Source organism: Chlamydotis macqueenii, chromosome 15 (genome assembly GCF_036417535.1).
Source record: "Chlamydotis macqueenii isolate bChlMac1 chromosome 15, bChlMac1.mat, whole genome shotgun sequence".
Lineage (NCBI taxonomy): Eukaryota > Metazoa > Chordata > Aves > Otidiformes > Otididae > Chlamydotis > Chlamydotis macqueenii.
The window spans coordinates 4,183,581-4,204,584 of record NC_141570.1 but is presented as its reverse complement, the minus strand read 5'-3'; the positions used below and the strand labels follow the sequence as shown (position 1 = coordinate 4,204,584).

Below are 21,004 nucleotides of genomic sequence, written 5' to 3'. Positions count from 1 at the left end.
TTTTTTCTCAACACCTTCTGGTTCTTAGGATATCTGGATTGGTTTTACAAGCAGTTCTCCAAATCACGAGGATTAAAAATCTTCTTTACTCAAAACCCCAGCCAAATAAATAGGGATTTCCACGTAATCAACCAGCTCCAGAGGCTGGGATGCCAAAAAGACCCAAATACCTCTCAGCAACAGCATCAGCACCACTGCATTACGGCCAGGGTTGTTATACTCTTCTCAGTATTTTTTTGCTTCTCAAAAAAAGTAAATATACTTTACATATGCTACAGCGAGATAACAGCAGCTGTAACTTAGTACTTTGCCTGTGTGCATTCTGGATTTCAGCAGCAGCTTAAAGCTCCAGTAAATATCTCATTGCCTCCACGGAGCAAAAGAAAACCCTGCATTTAAAACAGCAAAGTTGAACTCCCTTTCCTCCTCGCTTCAGGAAGGAGAAGTTATCCAGCGCAAGCCAACACGAGCAAAGCAGGGAAGAGATCTGCTTTTGGCCCGTGGCTCCACGTTCCCCGTGAGGGCACTAACCTCGTTTGAGAAGCTGGGAGTTGCATCGTGCTCTTCCCAACTCTGGTTCCTCCCTTTCATCTTGCCACTGCTGCTCTCCATATCCTCATCCTCCTCCGGGAGGGCCCCTTTGTGCCTCTTCTTCATGCCCTCGCCAGTCTCAGAGTCTTCAGAGAGCAACAAGGACTTGCTCAGTCTGCAAGTCAAGCACAGGATGGGTCAAGGTGTGGGGCTTTCCTCCCTGTGATCCCCACCAAGCTCAAAAGCAAGGTTAAATGCCTCCTAGGACAGCGGGGATCCTCAGTGGGAGCCAAGTCCACTGTGAAGTGACAGTAGTTTGGACAAGGTTTTCCACCAAACAGGAGAGCCAAGGAGCCCGTCTTGCACGCTCTTGGCCACCAGTGCAGACGAGGGTGCCTGAAATCAGAGACCTGCTAGGAGCTCTCTGAAAGGAATTAATTGGTGTCTTGAGTAACAGCCACTGACACGTGTCTGATCTGGTACAGAGCAGCAAAGGGAAGGGCTGGCAGGTGAGCTGGCCCTGTAGGTCTTTTCCAACCTTTACTTTCATGGACTTTGTAGTTGCAGCGAGAGATTCTCGAGGCCCAGGGAGGTGCCTCACTGCCCAGACACTTGCTCTGGTTGCTTGGGTATGAGCAAGGACAGTAAGGAATTGCCACGCAGGGTGACGTGGAGGGACAAGGGCACTGCAGGGACTGGCTCGCTCAAAGGACAGGTGATCTGCTTTGCAAGCCTGGCCCCTCGGTGAGAGGCCTTTGTGATATGCGTCTTCAGCCTTGCTTTGGGATTTGGGGGGAGAGGAGAGGGTAAATAAATAATTGAAAAAAAAACCAAAAAACCAACAAACCTAAAGTAGGTGAGACTACAAGCACATCTTTCACTGCTCCCCAGCTGTCTCCAGTAACTATGTGATGGATGATCAGTCAGCACCTCAAAATCTCTACCAAGCCTCCATTAAAAGCTCTCATACACTGCCTCCTTCACACTAAGCCTGCCGGCCCAAGTCACCACAAAACCAGTGACCTTCCAGCCTCCTCACCTTCCAGACATTTCCCCTCCCCTCCGTCCTCTCTGCTGACCTCCGCAGACAGTTAAACCAACACCTCAGGCCCTGGACGTTGGCTGAGGGGACATCTCCATCTACCACGCCACGCCGCTCAAGCGTTCCTGCGATGCAGGGACATGCACACGCAACACGCTCATGCACGTACACATGCAGCCACCTCTGGATGCCTCCAGCCTGTCTAACCATCCAAACAAGAAACACAAGAGCCTCTGAGAGGACAGGTTTTCAGAAGCACGTGGTCAGTGGGAGCTGGGCACCTGAATCTGGTTTGTAGCGTTGAAAGGACACTTGCAAAAATACACAGCACACAGGGAGGCAGCTTGGAGGTGCCTTCGCATTGGAGGCACCTGGCCATCTATGGATGGATAGATGGCCAATGGTGGTGAGATCCAGATGTCCAAACAAGAGCAGCTGGACTTGTAGAAGAGCAGAATGCAGAATGATCCAGATACTTAAAAGAGAGAGGTCAGGTGAAACCAACTCCCACTGATTAAGGGAACAAGAGATGGAGACAGCAGAAAGGCCCTAGAAAGTAGACACCCTGGAATAGCCCTGTCCTTCCAGTTTTTGACATCAGCATCTCTGCAATTAGCTCTACAGCACCTGCCTGCACCGTCCACTCTCCTGAAAGCACGAAGACACACTCCCCGACACCAAGAGCTCATCACCAGGTCCCTGCCCAGCCAGCTGCTCCGTATCACCTCACCGCCGCTCAACTCAGCCTGTGCTGCTTGTACCGAGGAGGCTGGCACCATATTCCCACCGCAAGGACACGCTCACATTAAACGCACACGCTTCCACAACACCACCGCTGCCAGAGACCGGCCTGCCGACACAACACCACGGTGAGCCCCCGCTGCGTCCGAGATGCTCTCCCCGAGTAAGACCCTGGTGCAGCGACCCTGCCATTTTCCCGTCTTCCCCGAATTCCAGCCTTACTTTCCACTCTTGCTGTCACTCTTCCCTCTCTCCTTAATGGGTGACAGAGCGCTTGATCCAAGTTTCCTCTTCCTGGGCCTTCCAGGGCCTCTTCTCGCCAAGCTTCTACTTTTCTCGTCATGCTTTTCCCTTTAAAAAAACCACACGCTTCACTGTTAACCAAGGCAACAAAAAAAAAAAAAAAGCAAAGAAAAAAACCAAGCAAAATCAAATTTTGCAACCAAAAAGCAAAACAAACAGGGAAAAAAAAAAAGAAAGAAATAAAAAAGAAGAAGAAAAAGCAAAAAAAAAATTCAAAAGAAAGCAAGCAAGAATGGGAGCGAACCCAGAACCTTCGCCTGTCACCAAACTGCTAAACTGAGCTGCTGAAGCCAAGGTTGACACTAACACGGTCTCCCAGCTGCATTCACCAGTGACCAGCTCGTCGAGTCACATAGCCTAGGAGTGTGCTGTGCAAAGCTCTGGCGGGCCATACCAGGAGAGGAGGAGAAGAGACAGGGAGGGATGGAGGGCTGTTTTCTCTCCCGGACCGAGAGGCAGGGAAAGTGCCCAGCTGGAAAAAAAGAAGACTGAGTGAGCCTTGTGACTTACTCGGAGTCTCTGCGGCGCTGCAGCTTCACCAGCTCCCGCTGTTTCTCCTTGTACCGCCGCTGCAGCTCCGCCAGCCTCATCCTGTAGTCCAGCTCCATCGCATCCATGTTCTCGATGGCCGATTTGATGGAGTACATCTAGGGTGGGGAGGCAAGAGGGGTCAAGAAGATCAGGACGTGTCCATGCCCCCAGTGAGATTGGGGTGCTGCACACTGGGGTGCCCTTGCAATGGCCAGGATCTGCAGCGTGGCAGGGAAGCCCTCCATGGTTCCAGTGGGGCAGAGCATCCCTCACCCACAAGCAGCACAGCCCTAGAGCGGTACTCAAATAAAATCAGCCAAGCAAAGATGTTCTACGGCTTACGCGTGGGATGGTAGCAGCTTTGAGGGAGAGCAACCCTGAGAAAGAACCTGCAGGATAAAATACACCCCTGTACTCTCTTTTCCCTTATTTAAAAAGACAGGTCAAAATATTCCCTGTCTTGGAACGCTTACTTGCAGGGTACGAAACGATTTGTCAGTCTCTCCCATGGGGAAGTCAGCAAATTAGAAGCAAGGAAAAACCCTCCTACCACTATTTTCATTTATCCCCCCTGCCAAAGCAGTAACATGCAGGTTCCTGCTGGCTTTGTATTACAAACATCACTTCCAGGGCTGCCGAGGGTCCTGCTGAGATCAATGGTGTTGATTCGCAAACAGGGGAGCAAGCTAAATCGCGCCACGCTGACTCCCGCACCGCTATGAACGTGATGCACGGGAAGCATTGGCTCGCTTTGCTGAACACAGAAGGGCAACGCGAGCTGGGCGGCAAACTGCGGCTGGAAGGGCAACTGTGGCTTTTCAGGCTCAGCCACGCTAAGAGCTACTTACTGGTTCATCTTTCTTCTGCATCCAGCTGTACTTTTTGTTGGGATTCAGCTCTCGAGGCAGCCGGATGGTTTTCAGACTTTCCATAAAGGGGGTGGAAAGTACTTCCATGAGCATGTGGGTGCTGGCAGCCAGCAAACTCTCCAGCGTTGGCCGGACAGGGAAACTCTCTGGACCTGCTATGAAAGATGGGAAAAAAAAAAAGCTATAGAGGTTCACCTTCCAAGGCTGCTTCTCCAGCAGGCACAAGGAGAGGCTCTTGTCCCTTCCTGGACCACGGCAGCTCAAGGAGCCTCCCAGCCACCCTTGGCCCCCACTTGAGATCTCCTGTTGTACCCAGCCATGGTGCAAGTGGCAGTTCCCATCACGTCTCACCTCAGGAAGTTACTGGAAGGTGAGATCTTTTCAGGACCTGCCAAGCTCTTGGAAAGCATCATCTGGAGCTACTGGGGCCTCTTGTGCCAAACCCCGACAGACTGTAGCCTCCGTGCCTGCCAGAAGGGTGTTACCCTGGCAGCTCTTGGGAAGTGGGGCTCTGTTTCCGCTACGCATACCACAAACTGTCTAGACATGGCGAGGGCCTTTGGAAGGGGAGAGCAGTACAAAAGCCACACGTAACTCAGCCTACTGCAACGAAACCCCTGCTCCAAGCCCATCCAAAGTACCAGCCGCTCCTGCAACTCAGGGCAAAGCTCTTCTTGCTGCCTAGCTGAGGTGGCAAGCGACCCCACCTGCGCCTCTCCTCCACGCAGGGAACACACGCAGGGAGACCCGCACTGACCACTTACTTTGCATTTCTTGCTTCCGTTTCTCCAGCTCCATCTCTGCAATTTCACTCAGCAAAGTGATCCCTTGCAGGAAAGAGTGCTCCAAGGCCTGCTCAGGTAACACCTCCACCTTCACCTGGGACGGAGTGATGGTGGTGGCAGTCAGCAAGGAACAAGCCTGAGGCATTTCTGTGGCAGCCACCAAAGCGTTCATCCCAGCCAGCGGGTCGCCTGGCTTGATGTCCAGAGCTGGGATTTGGCAAGAGATTGCCTCTTCCGCATAGGAAGGCATCTCTGGTCCCTGCTCCCCTTCCTCGGGGGGCAGGTCGGGAAACTCCCTCCCCTGGGGCACACTGGCGCTCTGCAGATCCATGGCTACAGAGGCCTCCTCCCGCTGGGGCGTCAAGTCCATCTCAGGTGGCTCGTTCTCTGTATGCACGAGCGAACCATTGTAGTCCATGTGCACGGAGCAGCTTTCTGCTCCACTCCCAGTCTCTGCCTGAGCCTCTGCTTCTGCAGGGCAGGCCACGACCTGGTAAGGAGGTGAGCAGCTCTGGAGGTCTTCCTGGTCCTGCTCCATAGCGCCCAGGGCTTCACCCTGATGCAAGAGGAGATTGCAATTGTCCACGTTCTGCACTGGGACGGCTGCGGAGGTGGCGATGTTCAGAGTCCCCATGTCCTGCTCACAAATGCTTTCTTGGCTTTCCTCCATCTGCACCTCTGATTTCACTCTCTCTTCCAAAGACTCCTCTTCTGCTGCTGGTTGGATGGGCTCTAACATTTTGGACGGAGACAGGTGGATGGGCTTGACCTCTGGGGAAAGCTCCATGTGCTCAGAGCCTTCAGCAGGCAGTGGGACGTCAGGAGCCAGGCCATCTGCATCTGATGCTGCGGTGGGCTGGAGGAGGTAGGGATAGTGTCTTCCAAAGGAGGGAGGCAGGGACTGGAAGGCATATCCCGGGGGGATCTCTGCAAAATATAAGAAGGGACAGGCTGTGCAACGGCCAGGTCTCCAAAGCACCTTCTCTCTCACTAAGGCATAGAGATGGATTCCCTTTGCTTCCATCATCTCTTGTCTCTTCCTGTTCTCAAGCAGTGGCTACTTTGGGCACCTCTCTGCTAGCTAAGGTGCCACAGGCATCAGCACCCCAGAGGTCCCTTCTGCACTTTTCCAGCACTCTCGAGTGACTGGAGAGAGATCCGCCTCCTGCAACCTTCTCCCACTGAGACTGGAGGAACCAACCCAGGCTTGACCCAAGGGAAGAAGACAGCTCGCGGCCCCCGATGCTCCTGTGACCCAGACATCGATGGAAATCCACCACACCACCCCTGGTCCTTGCCTCTCCCCTGCCTTTTAGAGGAGCTGGGTGGTTTTCTCTAGGGGAAGGGATGGAAGCAGGAAAGAGCTGAGGAGAAAAAGGGAGGCAGGCACAAACACAACGGGACTCTGCCAAAGCAGGGTTCTCTTACCTGGGAACAAGGCCTGATATGGACCGGCAGCCTCTTTTTCCAGCTCCAGGTCTTTCTTCTCCACGGTCTCGGGTGCCTCTTCCTTTGGAGGGATGGCAGGGGCAGGGGGCGGAGAGGCGGGGGGCGGGCTGGAAGGATGGGAGCTGGGGGTGGCGGGATAGGAGTAGGCTGGCTGCGAAGGTGGCTCCTCCATCTTTTGGATCACCTCAGCTTTGAGCACAGACACGGGTGAGGCCCTGGGAGAGAGGGGAGGTGGACTCACAGCCTTGCTGTAGGACGTGGAGGCGCTGGGAGACAGCACGGGTGGTTTTCGGTGCACCAGTCCCGGGGTAGAGGAGGAAAGGCCTGATTTGGCACTGTCCAGGCTCCGTTTCGTCACCTTCTCTTCCATATCCGCACGCTGCTCGTTCGCCTTCAACCTCTCCTGTGACAAGAACAGAGCAAACTCAGCACAACATCTCTACCTGCTCCTGGAAAGAAGCACAGAACTACCACCAAACGAGACCAAAACACGGTGGATGGGAATAAAACACGTCCCTCAGTGCAACATCGTTTTAAGGCCAATCTGATGGAAGGTGACACTGATCTCTGGTAACTTTCTCTACAAATTCCCAGCCCCAGGAGTCATGTGAAAGGTGTCTCAGCTTTCACTTGAAATCAAAGCAAATAATTTCTATTTCTAAGTCTCCAGCCTAGCAAGCACACATGTAAAATTAAGGCTGAAAACCAGATGACCACCCCAACTTCAGGATCGTTGCACGCCCAAGCAAGAAGCTCTTGAAAATGTACCACGAGCTGGGCGCTCCTCTGTAGCTCCATGGCGTGGGCTGCTTGCTGCTGCAGGATGTACAGCTCGTGCTGCCGCAGCAGCTGCTGATGGGAGAGGAGCTGGAGCTGGTGAGCGTGCTGGAGGGAGCTCCTGGTCGGGGGGTACATGGCGGGCCACAGCGGCGGTGCCCGGTCCATCAGCTCTGCTGGGGAATGAGCAGAGATGGAGTCAGGGAGGCAAGAGGATGGGGATGGCTACAGGATTCAGGATCGCTCAGGGTAAGCGTCTCTACCCCATCCCAGGGTGTGGGGGATGCCAAACTCCGTGCTATGCAGAAATGCAGAGGGGAAAGGGTGCTGTCTTCCACTCAGCAGCCCCACTCCCACCACCCCACGGGTCCTGGGGCCGCCTGACTCTCTTTGCTCTCCACGCACTCTTGGTTTGGCTGCCCCCGGCTGAGATCGGGAGTATATTCTCCTAGCCAAGAACCCAAATGCTACAGGGTCCTGCAGGGGATGAGAAGCTGAAGATTACACATTTCCAGCTCTGAAACGCACCTAACAAGAGGCCAGCTCACACCCACGCTAGAGCTGTGGCTGCTGGTCCCACCCAACCCGCTCCACAGCCTGTTTCCTCCGCAGCTGTCAAAACACAGTCCTCAGGGACGCGCTCACATCCTTACCGAAGTGCGGCAAGTGCTCGCTGGGGATCACAACGAGCTGCCCCGACTGCGGGTCTCTGGCAAACTGGTAGGCAGAAGGGAGAGCTCCTCCCATGGCAGGGGGGAAGCCTGGAGTCATGCCCTGGTGCAGGGAAGGGTGACCAAGTCCTGGAAGAAGAAACACCACAGTCACAACTCAGGGGATGCAGGCAGCTCCCACCCACGCAAGAAGTCATCTATCATTCAACTGCTCCAAAATATCTCTCTCCCTTTCCCCTGTGATCAGACAGCAGCCTCACCAGGCACTCAGCAACACCTCTCCCAGGTTTGCATCGGTTCAAACATCCCCTGGACACATCGCTCCCTCCCAGGGCACTCACCGTAGGGATGGCCGGCCAGCCACATGGAGGGGCTGCCCGTCCTGGGGAGCCAGGGGTGGGCTGCCAAGTGCGAAGCCGGATCTGCAGACCAGCGCCCGGAGCCCGTCAAGCCTGGGCCTCCCGTCACCATGAGGTTGGAGTTCAAACCGTTCGTGGCGCAGCCGGAGGGGTGTATTCGGGCAAAATCTGCCAGCTCCTTGCTCTCTCTGGTCACGGGGGAAGCAAGACAGAGAGTGAGACAAGGTCCCAGTGCTGCAGGTTATTGTGTGGCTGCAGAAGCCCAGGGTATGGACCAGTATGCCGAGCGAGCATGTTTGCACACTGGGGTCAGGCACTCAAGGAGAGCTCTGATGGAGGTGGTGAACATTATGTCCAGAATAAAACATCCCATCTCTCCATCTCTTTGGAGCAGGCATGGATTTCCAGCAGTCTATCAGGATCGCTCTGCTGCGGATTCAGGATCTGCCCATAACCCTGTGGTACCCCAGCTCAGCACTCCTCTCCACACCAGCAAGGCTGGTGCCAGCAGCTTCACCAGGATGAACGCAACCCCATCCCTCCTCCAGACAGGCTGTCCCCAAGGCTTGCAGCATGCAGCAAGAGACCCTGTCCTCCTTCGACCCTCACCTGAGCAGCTTCTCCTGATCCCGCTCCAAGCGCCCTGCCAGGAGGTGGCTGTCCCGGTGGCGGCTCCTCTCATCCCCGCAATCATCTTCCGAGCGTCCGTGCCCTAAGAGACAACCCAGCACCATCACACACGAGAAAACAGTCTGGGGAAAGCTGTCCCCTCTCTTCTGGGCATGGTGAGGCAGTACCCTAGGAGCCAGCACACCCAAATGCCACTGTCCCCAAGACCATATCAGGTTCAAGCCCTAAAGGACAGGTCAAGGCTTTCTATGTGATCAAGATATTGTCACTAGGGTGGCTCCTGGTACCTCCTCCCCTGCCCACATGCACGGGGTTCGAGGTCCTTGTCTTCAAGCCATCAAAGAACGCACTTGCCCAGTCAGGCCGGTCTCCCAGGACAGGAGAGCCACCAGCGTGGGAGCAGCAGGACCAACGGGATCATTTTTGTTGAAGGACAGTGGCAGATGTCCCATCTCAGAGGGAGACGAGGCCGAGCTAAATCCCTGCCTCAAACCACACAGTCCTGCTTAAAACATCTCGCAGGAGAGATTTTATCTCTGCACCTTCTGAAGCACGTTCTGCTCTTGTAAACCAGACTGGGAGCACTGGGTACACTCCAAAGCCCCGTTCTTCTGCAACAGGCAGAACCAACACCACGGACCCTCAGAAAACCACCGTGCTCCACTCTGTAATTCAACCGTTAGCGGGAATTTGCATCTCCCCCACCAGAGCCGTGCAACAAGAAAGGGTCTGGCGAGGCAGGGGCACATATGGCAGACGAGGGCAGGAGTCCAAAAAGAGGGGCCGGATGTTTGGCTGGAGAAACGGCTCATCCAGAATTAGAACAGCTCTTGCAAATACAGCCTGGCATGGCAGCAGCCGTGTCTGCAGGAGTTTAGGAAACACCTTCACAGGAGCGAACGGCAGCGTCTTGCTTGGCCCGGCCAGGACCAGGTACTGGGACCACCTTTCCCTTGCTTTATCCAAGGTCTTCACCCCCCAGCTGTCTGATTGCAGGTTTGCTTTTCTCTACTTTTTTCCCTAGCTTCTTTCTTGCATATGCATTTTTTCCATAATTCCCTGCTGCCCCTGTCCACATTAAGCTTTGGTGACACGACCCGCTCCTAAATCCCAGCCCTGCGTGCAGTGAGCTGCTGCCCGGTCTAACGGGGCCAGGATGAAGGTGTTTGCCTCCCCACAGCTCCCAGTGCTTCCTGCCAGCACATCCCCTTCCCCAGGTGATGCTCTGCATCCCGCAGGGCTCAGCACCGCAGCACGGCCTCGCGCGGCTGCGCCCCAGCTCCCTGACAGCCCCTTTCCAGGGGCCTCGCTCTCCCGTCCGGATAAGGTTTGGCACACGGGAAAGCATCTCGGAACATCAAGTCTATTCTGCTGACAGGCAGTCTTCTCGAGGAGGGCTCCACTGTGTATTTCCACAAACCTGGACAGCCCATGGGTTTTTTGCTGTCAAGTCTCCAATTCCCTCAGTTTTTACTGTCAGAAAGAATCCAGGAACAAGACAACATCTCTCCCGGCTCCTCCTCCCCAAGGCTCCTTCCATGGGTTTCAGGCAGATGCTTTAAAACCTGGCACACGCCTCTCCCTCCCGAAGGACTTCTCAGGGTCACCACGTTTCCCTTGCAGCCTGCCAGGACACCGTGAGCGGTGGCTGTCCCCAGCCAGCCCCTCCTCAGCTCGCTGAATGACGGCCAGTGCAGCCTCTGCTGCTCAGTTTTACTACGCAGCTTCCACGGTACGAGGCACCGGGGCTCACAAATCCCTCTGGAGCCCCAGCATCCCTCCCTGCCTCTCCACCAGCATCCCCACTCGCGTACAAATCCCATTCCACTCCCTATCCCAGCTTTTTGCCCCCTTGGAGGCCCTTTTCCTATTTTTTTCCCCCAGTCGATGCCCAATTGCCTCTTAGGTGTCAGCAGAATGGAGCAAGCCCTTGGTTAACTCACAGCCTCTCCTCCTTGGCACAAAGTGCGTTGACCCCCCCTTCCCCATCAGCCTTTTATTAGAAACCCATTATTTTATTATTTTACCTCCTCTCCCACCTACATCACTCTGTTATTTATAGAAGGCTTTATCAACCTTTTTTTCATCCCCCATCCAAACACAGACACACACACTTTTTTATCCATCTCCTTCCCACCTAGCCCCAACCCCGCCGACGGGACGGTCCCTGTTCCGTACAGACCGACGATTGTCCGGCAGTGAATGATCATTTTGTCTCTCCATACGAACATGACGCACGGACTGCATAGAAAAATTCAATCAGTTATGCACAGAGGAAAGGCTTAGGTCCGTTTCCTTGACAACCAATGCCCGGCACTAAATACTCGCATTTTACTTGCCAAATACTACAGATTAGCCCACTAAAGCCTGCTTTCTCCTTCTTAAAAGGTCTAAACATTCAAGCACCGTCCACTCAGCGCAAGCAAGCTAATGTTATTAGACGAATATCTCCTGGCACACAAAGCGGGGGCAGCATTTGGGGGGCGAGAGGAGGAGAAAAGCGGGCTTGTTTTCTGTCTGAAAGCCAAGGGCATCACTTAGCAACCAGCCCAGAGGCCGGCCAGAATTCAACCCTTATTTGCAGCCTTTTAGTTCGGCTCAGTAAATTACATTTAACGCAAGCTGGGAGGGTCTGGGAGGATTGAACGGCTGAACAAACAGCTCCCTGTGCTGCCCACGAGGTCCTCGGGCGGCTCCCGCCCGGCCGTGGGGAGGGCGACAGGAACGGGGCAGAGCGCTGGCGGCTGGGAGAAACCACCTCTCGCCGCCGAGGTTTGGGAGAGGAGGGCAAAGACAGAAAAACGGGAAAGGCGAAGGCTAAAAACGGGAACTCGCTGGTCACTCGCTTTGGCATCGCTCCTCGGCACGCCAGAGCCGAGCTCTCCCCGTGCCGGACCGCTCCCCGGCATCATCTCGCTGCGCCAGCCTAGCAGAGCACGAAAACGCTCGCCAGAGCCGTCCCACTCCTGCCAGCACCACGGCTTAAATCAAAACCATGAGATTAAAAATTAAAACACCAGCACAAGGGCGGATTAAGGGGTTTTGCTGTCACTCCCTTCGCTAACAGGGATCAAACACATGGAGAAGGATTGTCCTCGGAGCTGGACAGAGGGAATGGCACGGGGGACAGGGGACCCCCTCTTGCGTGGGGCGTCCTGCTTCTTGCTCTGGTCTACAACGTGCCCTCAGCTGGGAAAAGGAGGCAAAGAGAGCTGAGGACGCCGAACTCAGCTCATGTCACACAGCCTGCACTGGGCCGCTGCTCTCCCCAAGGGAACAGATCCCACAGGGAATTCCCAAGGCAGGTCTGGGGAACCTACCTTTGATGCTGCTGAGAGACAGCGAGCGATCCCGGTCTGCCAAGCTGGGCCCCAGTTTGCTGCTGCTGCTGCTGCTGCTGTTGTCCTTCTGCCGGGCCACGGCCACGGCAATGCCGACGGGCAAGTGCCTCACCTCCACCTCGCCCTGGGAGCCAATGCTCTCACGGCCAAAGGATTTGGCGCTCTCAGGTCTCTCGGGGTCCCTTTTCAGCTGCTTCGCCGGCTGCTGTGACAGCAGCTGCTGCACTTTGGAGGAACCCAGCTGCGAAGAGTCCAACTTCATGTTGCCCAAGCCGCCGAAGGGGCTCTTCTTGCCGCAGCTCTGCCGGGACGAGGTCTCCTTGGCAAAGCTGCCGCTGTACTTGATGAGGCTCTGCATGGCCGACCCTTCGCCGTGGGACGCGGGGTGGAGGACATCTGGGGCGCCTCGCGAGCCCACCACCGAGGACCGCGGCAAGCCGCTGGGGTCAAGGTAGACTTTCTTGGCTTCCTCTTCCACCCGTGTGACGTGGTTGTGCTGCGCGGCCAGCACCGCCATCTGCGTGGTGGCGAAGTTGCCCATCTCAAAGGGCTTCCACTTCTGCTCGGGCGGTTTCAGCTGACCGTGGTCCAGGTGCTGCCTGGAGGAGTCCAAAGTGCCGTAGACCTTTGCTGCTTCTTTGGAGCTGGATCGCTGGAAGCGCTCCCGCTCGCAGGGCCGATGTTCTGCCTCCGGACTCGGCTTCAGCAAGTCCTTGGAGGCAAGGAACTCCCTACTCTCCGGAGAGCCCAGCCCCGGCCGGTTGAGGAAGGGCTCTGAAGCGACCTGTCTCTTCAGCACCATGGAGTTCGCCCTGATCACCGAGCCCTTCTCCCGCAGAGCCTCCATCCTTTTGGCATCGCTGTGGCAAGAAAAGTCCTGGGACAAGAGGGTACGGGAGGCATCCGCAAGGCACCGCTCCGTGGGCGACTGCAGCACCCCTACCTTGCCGTGGTCCTTGTCCTTTGCCTTGTTGTCACGGGCCTGCGAAGCAATTTGAATGGGCCCGCTCCTCTCGTCGTAGGCTTCCACCGAAGGCACAAAGGTGGGGGCGATGACTTTGTGCTCCCTCCCCAGCTCCTTGGCCGGCGGGAAGATGGTGTACATGCTGGAATGGACGGGCTGCGGAGGGAATGTTGTGGCCGGCGTCATCTTCCCTGGCTGCGAGGGGTGCGGGGACGGGCAGCTGCAGGAGACGTGCAAAGCGCCCACGGAGGGCAGGAGGGGCTCCCCTCGCTTCAGCCGCTCGGCGTGGGCGTGCGCGGAAGGCCTCATGTTCTCGTCGTGCCGAGTGGGGTCCTTGGCACAGCGGTCCTGCTCAGCACCCAGGACCTTCAGCATGGGGTCCCCGCCACCGTTGCAGTTGCTGAGGGAAGAGCTCTGCAGCGGGTTCTTGGACTTGTGTTCCCCGCCGCCCACACCCCGATTTGGCATGTGCTCAGCCAGGAACGGCGAGAGACGCTCGCCGACCTTCACCGCCTTCTCCACCACGCTCACTTTCCGGTCGCTGTCGGGTTTGGTGTCCTGCGTGAGGTCCACCACGCTGCGGGGCCGGGGCTCCTCCTTCGGCTTGCCCTCCTTCTTGGCAAAGGGCAGGGAGAGATCGCTCCGGCACGCCCGCTCCTTCCCGCCGGGGTCTTTCAGGCTTTCTTTCGAGCTCTTGTGCAGCTGCCCGAGGTCCTTCTCCCGGAGCAGAGTGCTCGGCGTGTGGTTGCCCGCGGTCCTCGAGAGGGGAGGCTGCGGGTGCAAAGCGGACTGGCCCGCGTGGCCGGACAGGTAGAACCCATCTGCAGGGCAAAAGCAAACGAGATTACCACCGGCTCCCAAACCTTTTAATCCCACAGAGACAGGCAAGAGGTGGCAAATCAGGAGGGAACGGGTTTCAAGGATGTCTCAGGCATGGTCAGGAAGGACCAGGGCAGAGGAGACCATGGCCCAGGTGGGGACACAGGACAGCCCGGTCTCTGATCCACGCTGAGCCTTGCAAACAAGCACGTGGGGGCTTCAAGAAGGGACCTGGCCAGGCACCCTACAGCACAGCCACATCCAAGACCTTGGTACTGCTAAGACCAGGAAACATCCCTGGATGATAACCCCAGGGGTTTCCTGCTCGTCACCCTCAACATCCCAGCATCCAGCAGCAGCAGCCAAGCAAACCTGAGGGGCAGGGCGAGCACCCAGGGGTGGCCGAGGGGAAGGGCGCGTGGGGACCCAGACTCACCTTTCTGTGACTCGAAGAGGCTGTGCTGACCCAGCTGGGCCAAGAGAGGACTGCCGGCGCTGGGGGGCTCGAGGTGGCTCAGGGGAATGTACGATGGGTAGAGCCCGTTAGGCAGATGGGAAAAGCCTGCGGAAAATGGGAAACAGAAAAGGGAGACACGTCTCAGCCCAAGCAGCACGCCACCTTGGAACGAGCCCCGCAGGAGCACAGACTGTTGTGACTGCCGGTCCCTCGCGCGCCAGGAGCGGCGGCTGCAAGGACGCGTGCGGTGACGCACACCGCGCACAGCCCACGGTGAGGACCGCTGCTCGGGGCCCCCGCTTCGGGTCCTGACCCTCTGCTGCCGGTCCCCCAGCTCACCTCTTGCACGTCTGCGGGGCTCTTAACTTTGCAGCCGGTACGGGCTTTGGAAAAACGTGAGAGCATCCTCCGGAGCAGCTCACACAAAGCATAGTCTCACGTATGCAAAACCAGCATCTCATCCCGGAGGAAGGCAAAACAGAGCAGAAAACCTGTCGCCCATCCACAACCCGGTATGAAAGCAGCGTGTCCCCAAGGCCCCGCTGCCAGCTGTCTGGATTACGTCCTGGACACTGGGGCTTCCTGAAAAGTGGGCCCCCCAGCAATGTCCTCATGCAAATCATCAGCAGCAGCATTTCATCAGTGAGCACAATCACCGCAACAGCAGCAGTAACACCCGCTCCTGGCTACAGGCAGCAATTCCTCTGCAACACTGCCACCAAACGGCACCCGCGCAACGCTACAAACCCCACTGCGCTACGAGAGCCAGCTTCCCAGCTGGCGTCATCATTTAGAAACTGATTAAAAGCCACCAGGAGAGCCTGAAGGAGCCAGTCAAGCCCTCTGCAACCCTCCTCCCTTCCCCTCAGACCCCATTAACAACCAACTTCCCCAAAATCCGATGATCCCACTGAAAGCAACGAGGCAACAAGTTTGTCAAGAGTCCAGCATCCAACTAAATCAAAACAGCATCCTACCAAAACCCAAGAGGAGACAAGAGGAGCTCAGTCCCCAAAGCTGCACGTGGAGCACCATCTGCGAGAGCGAGTCAATATTTCACATTATTTAGACAGCCGGCATCTCTTTCGCATACATGTTTGCACCCCGGCACATGTGTTTCACCGCCGCCGTGCTCCACACGGCTCCTGGCCCAGATCCATCGCCCGACAGCTCCCAGCATCACCCGCACACACCCGCCCTCCAGCAGCAGGGCCAGGGGAGCTGCGGTGCCCACGAAGTTCAAGGCAGAGCTCGTTCCCAGCAGGGAAAGCTTGCTGTTTAATTTTGTGCAGGCTGCTGTAAAGGCACTGAGTGGGCACACCCGTTCACATCTCTCCCCAGTAACCCCAAATCCTTCACACTGGAGCATTTCCAAACACACTTTGTTATTCCCAGGCTGGAGAGCGCTGGTAGCACCCAGAGGCAGTGATCCCAGGTCAGCTGCGAGCAGCTCCGCTCCACGGCCGCGCCACCTCCACCGCGTCGCTCCGGCACGGCTGCACTGGCCGCGAGCCAGCATCTGGAGCGGGAGCAACACATTTCCGAGGGAATGCGAGTCCCATCTGGCAGAGCACATGGCTGCGGCATGGTAAACCCCCCCGGAGCACCCCGCGCCACACCAGCCCGGTGGCCCCGGCCCCAGACATCCTCACGTGAGCCCGTTCTCCCAGCCAGACCTCGATCCCAGCTGCAGCCGCTCGAGCCGGCAGGCAAGAGCATCGGCGTGGAGATCGCGGCGAGACACATCCCACGCTGCAGACGCTGCCGCGCGAAGTACAAGGACATGAGGCCACCTGCAGAGCTCCAGGAAGGGGACACGATCCAGCCCTGTCATCCAGCACAGGGATGCCTGCACACAGCTTAATCTACTGGTACCCAAAGAGTCATTTTGACACCAGTTACGTTCCTGGTCCTACTGGGGCAGCTCCCTGCCTGCAGCACCTTATCCTACCCAGGGATGACACAGGGTCAGCCCCAGCCCCAAATGCTCTGGGGTTTCCTCCACCATCAACATTATCAGACCCCAGCGCTGGGATCCAGCCTCAGCTCGGGGCTGCAGGAGGAGGAAGAGGAGTGGGAAGGCTGGCCAAAAGAACAAGGGGATGAGGAACTGTGGGGTGACAGTGGCTGAAGGGCAGATGAAATCCCCTCCAGTTGCGTGGCATAAGAGGAGCTGTCACAGAGGTTTTCTCGCTGCTGTGGTGGAGCAGGGAGCAGAGCGGTGACAAGCGGTGTCACACGCAGTGTGAGCTGGGGATGGGTTCAAGCAGACAGGCTGGGGACCCTGCAGGGCAGCGCCACCACCCCAACTGGGAAGCAGCAGCAGAACCGAGCTGATGCCACCAGCCAAGCCCAAGGCCACCTCGAGCCACGGCAGCAGCGCTGCTCTGGGAGAGGCGTAATCCCAGCACCGGGCCTCCAAGCACGTCTCAAAGCTTTGCACGTGGAGAAACTGAGGCAAAGGCAGGTGGAAGGATCTGCCCGCATCACCCAGTTGATCAGCAGCAAAACCAGAGCGCCACTCAAACCCCAGCCTCTGGTTTCCCAGTTTCCCTTCCTCCGCAGAGCCCTCCAGCAGCAACGCTGCCGGGCTGGCGTAAGACTCGCACGCAGCCCGAAACCTGCTGTCCCGCTCCCCCGGGCGGGACCTGGAGGCGAAGCTGCTCCTTCCCGCGCTAAGTAGCTGCATTTGCAGGAGGCGGCTGAAGGCAAGTCGCTCCGCCTTGCATCTCCGTGCCAGAAAGCGATGCCAAGGGGAGAAATTCTACCGCAGTGAGCAAGGCACAGCTCACCCCAACCGTGGGCTTCTGCCAGGGGAAAGGGAGGGGAAAGGGGGAAACCACAACCACCTCCATCTGCCCAAGGCCAGAGCGTTTGCTGAACCAGCGCAAGATCCGCTTCGCCCAGGGACACGCCGACAGGTCTCGGCAGGCTGAGCCACGCTCCTCCAGCTGACTGCTGGCCCAGAGGCGGGCTGGCACCACGGCGCAGGCAGGGAGGCGCGAGTCAGCAGCGCTGCCAGCACCAGACCGGCTGCGCCCCGCTTCCCTGCCACGCCGAACACGCGTGCCCATCAGCACGGCCTCTGGTCGCCTGGGAAAGGTGCCACCAACACGTATCTCACGCGAGCACTTTGCCAGCACAAGAGCTAAAGGAGCCCAGCTCAGAGGGTAAAAGGGTTTAAGGGGCACAGAGACCATCCCTCAGGGAACCTGAGCCCTGCAGGAAGGCAACAGTTGGCAGCCAAAACGCAAGTCTGTGCGTGGCTCCCCCTGCGATGCTCCAGTGGGTGTAGTGGATGGGCACGGAGGGGGCACACGCACCCGTCCCCCTCCTTCCCAGCTCCAAGATGATCAAACATACCTGCTCCGTACAACTGAGCCATAAATCACTCAGGGCTGTTAGGAGAGGAACTTGGCGGGTGCAGATGTGTCAGCCCAGTTGAGAACATCTTCGTCTGCGCTCAGCTCTCCAAAACAGCACGAGGAGGGGGAAGAGGTACGGCCGGGTGACTCACCACCGAGAGGGGATGTGACTGATGAGGAGATGAGATACCAGCAACCGCACAAACCACACACCAAACGTCTGGAGGCCGGAGGTCGCGCCGGGGGAAGCGGAGGGAAACGGGCCCCACGTGTTCAGCCCGCTCGGGGTTTGCCCAAAGCTCCCCGGGAGGAGGGAGCCACCAGAAAACATCGCCTGGCTGAGGTGGCGAAGGCGGGCGGGCGGACACGTGCCGCCGGTCACCCGGAGCTTTTAATCTGTGGGCTCTCTCTGTCCTGGCCCACTCAGCCCCCGGGCTTGAAATTCAGCCCCAGCCAGGGGAGGTGGTCAAGTTGTGAAAAAGCTGGGTAGGAGGGCGACACGCTGGAGGGGACACGCTGGAAGGAACACGCCGGAGCTGAACGCATCTCCCCCATGGGCGCAGCTCCAGCCGGCGAGCCAGGCAACATGCCTGATGCGACACGCGTGTGCGCCAGCGCTGGGAAAGCAGCTCCCGGCTGCAGGCGACCGATCGGCACCTTCACAACATCCCCACGTCAACAGGGAATTCACTCCCCTGGTCCGGTTTTCCAAACCAGCCGGCAGCACGGATGCACCAGGGAGAAGCAACATCTACAAAGCCTCTGCCCAGGGACGGCTCTCTGGTCCCTGCTGTCACCTCAAAGGGAATCACGCCACAGGACGCAGCCGTGCGACAGCCTCCGTGGCCCGCGCGGGCAAGCAGGTGGCCACGCGTGGTGCCAGTCGCAATGCGCACGCCGAAGCCGAGCCCCAGGCACGAGCCATCTTTGCCCAAGAAGCCACAGCCCGGTCACCGGAAGACCCACGGCCTCCAGCGCCCCGGGAGAGGTGAAGCAACTCTTCCCCCATCGGCCCCGTCTGCCCGTTACGGGTTTCTGCCGCTTATGAAATATTTCCAACCGCCAGCACCTCGCCCCATCCTCCCCGGGCCATGATGGATGGACACGGTGCCAGGAAGCAGGCTGGCATCACACAGCGGCTGCAGCCACAGAGGGGCCTCAGCCAAAAAGCCTGGCCCCATGGTCCCTCTGGTCCAAGCCCTAAAGGGCTGGGAAACACAGAAGCCAGAGTTTGGGTTTAGTTCCACGGGATGTTTTCAACTCTGGGCACCCAGGGGAGATTTGCAGCCCCGTTGCTGCAGCCAGGGTCTCCGGGCATGTGCCGGGCTCTGGCACATAGCAGGAGCGCAGCCGCCCTTGGCCAGGAGCACGGTCACCTCTTCCCCAGTCCGGCTCACAACACCGCACAGGCAGCCAACTGGGACACCAGTCCACGCCGCAAACGGCTGGATAAACGCTTATGTCGCCATGAGTCCCCTTTCCCCGGCAGGGAGGGAGGCGAACTGGGAGAAGTCCAAGGACAGCGAGTACCCACCGGCCGCCAGCCCCCACGGGGCCCGCTCCCACCGCCGGCGGGACGGCCGCCGCACCAACACCTGCTGCCCGTGCCCACCACCATCGCTGCATCCCTGATCCCCTCCCTACGGAAGCAGCGGCTTCCCAGGGAAGACATTTAGGCTCCCCACCTCCACCCCACGACTCGGGGGCACGCAGCACAGCGAGGCGCAGCCGCAGCCATTCCGCACGCACGCATTTACGGCTGCAAACAGCTGAGAGCCAGGAGCGCTGACAGTGTAAATCTTTGCCGCCTCCTCCCCTGCCTGCCAGGGCGGCTCTGGTGACACCCGAGGCACCGCAGCCGCCTTGACTCCGTGCCACGCACGAGACACCAGCGATACGAACCCCTCCCCAGGCCAGCCTGAAACCGAAGCCCCTGGATCAGACGCGTCCGGTCCCCGTCCCCGCAGCCCCAGGCCGCTCCCGCCGTCGCAGCCCCCCACACCCTGCCCCAAAACCCGACCCTGCCGTATCGACAGCCCGTGCCATGGGGCTCGCGGTTGCTTCAAAGCTTTAATTTACAGCCTCCATTCTCCACGTCCCCCTGAAGGCTTTCGATCTCATCCCCCAGATCCAGAACAGCCGGATCAATTTAACTCTCCGTTTAATCTTCTATGGGCCCCAGTGAGCTCAGAGACGGCATCCTCCGGCGGGGGGTCTGCATCCCGGCCTCAGCTGGCTCAAACGCCGCCGCGCTTTCCTTCAGCTAGAAAAATCACTGCCTCAAAAGCCAAGGCAGGCGAGTTTCCCCCACAGCTCTCTATTGTTCCTTTTAATTTTCTCTTATTCCACGTGGGAATCTGTGTCCAGGCTGCTTTATTTTTAAGTGGCTCTTGCTCAATATTTACTATTGCTGCGTCAGCGCAGGAACAGCCGGGTTTCCGAGGAGCCCTCCCGCAGCCGTTACCCCACGCCGATGCCGCGCCACGATTTTATCGCCGCGCTGCCCTCGCGGTGAATCACCACGCGCCGCCGGGCCTCCCGCAGCCCAGGGACACCGAAGGGCAGGGCGGCCGCACGGGGCAAAGGGGAAGGGGTTCCCTGCCTCCGTGGAAAGAAACATCGTCAGGCTGAGCCCTGCCGTTCACCTCCTCCTCACCTGGGAGCTGGAACAGCCCCAACGTCCCGGAGACTGTGGAGGAGGAGAAAATAGGAAGAGGCGGCGGCGAGGGCTCAAGGGATCGGTGCTCGTGCCCCGGCTTTGCCCCCGGCGTTCCGCAGAGTCAAGTTTCCACCGTGCAACAAAGCAAATGCAACCCCAGGTATACCAGCGCTTCAGGGCTTGGGGCCACAGGAGAAGGACACCAGTGAGAAGCCCCGAAGATCTCCCACAACGTCACCCAACTGCTGACAGGGACAGCAAGAAGCCACCCCGGTGGGGACACGAATCCCTCTGGCAGAGGGAAGGTGGCTTTCCTCCCTCTGGAGGGGCCAGGATGGAAACCATCCCACTGGGACCCTCGACACGACGCACAGTGGGTCCGCACAGCCCGAAACACGCGGTCTGGGAAGCACCAACCCGGTCCCACATCAAACGCTCAAACCACTGCCAATGCCCCTGGGTCGCTGTCGGCGGCTACACTGCTCTGTGTCCCCAGCCTGAAATCCCCCACCACGTCGGGTGGCTCCCCTTTTCCGCCGGCGTAATTAAACCTGACACCCCAACGGGGGTCCACCAAAACCTCCAGGCTCTCTCTGCGCCACCGCACAGCTCTCCTCAAACAGCAAGGAGCAACTCGGTGGGGTCTTCAGCTCCGTATCTACCAAGATAAAAAAAAAATAATGATTTTAACTCTCAAACTGACTAGCAGAA

General features: G+C 58.0%; 1 protein-coding gene across 5 annotated transcripts in view; it reads right to left on the bottom strand.

Annotated features, from left to right (window-relative positions):
* TNRC18 (trinucleotide repeat containing 18) overlaps positions 1-14,374 on the bottom strand; it is a 38,357-nt gene extending 23,983 nt beyond the window's left edge. For 2 of the 5 annotated variants that reach the window (XM_086759394.1, XM_086759396.1), the window contains exons 1-12: positions 14,249-14,374; positions 12,009-13,814; positions 8,668-8,770; positions 8,041-8,246; positions 7,682-7,828; positions 7,020-7,204; positions 6,231-6,654; positions 4,782-5,729; positions 3,997-4,172; positions 3,128-3,264; positions 2,537-2,665; positions 532-706 (exon numbers count right to left, since the gene is read on the bottom strand). In XM_086759394.1, the coding sequence (XP_086615520.1) occupies positions 532-706; positions 2,537-2,665; positions 3,128-3,264; positions 3,997-4,172; positions 4,782-5,729; positions 6,231-6,654; positions 7,020-7,204; positions 7,682-7,828; positions 8,041-8,246; positions 8,668-8,770; positions 12,009-13,461 (4,083 nt within the window). In that variant the 5' untranslated portion in view covers positions 13,462-13,814; positions 14,249-14,374. The remainder of the gene's footprint in view (positions 1-531; positions 707-2,536; positions 2,666-3,127; positions 3,265-3,996; positions 4,173-4,781; positions 5,730-6,230; positions 6,655-7,019; positions 7,205-7,681; positions 7,829-8,040; positions 8,247-8,667; positions 8,771-12,008; positions 13,815-14,248) is intronic. The other 3 variants (XM_086759398.1, XM_086759397.1, XM_086759399.1) reach the window with 3 other exon arrangements.
* Between the last annotated feature and the right edge of the window lie 6,630 nt (positions 14,375-21,004).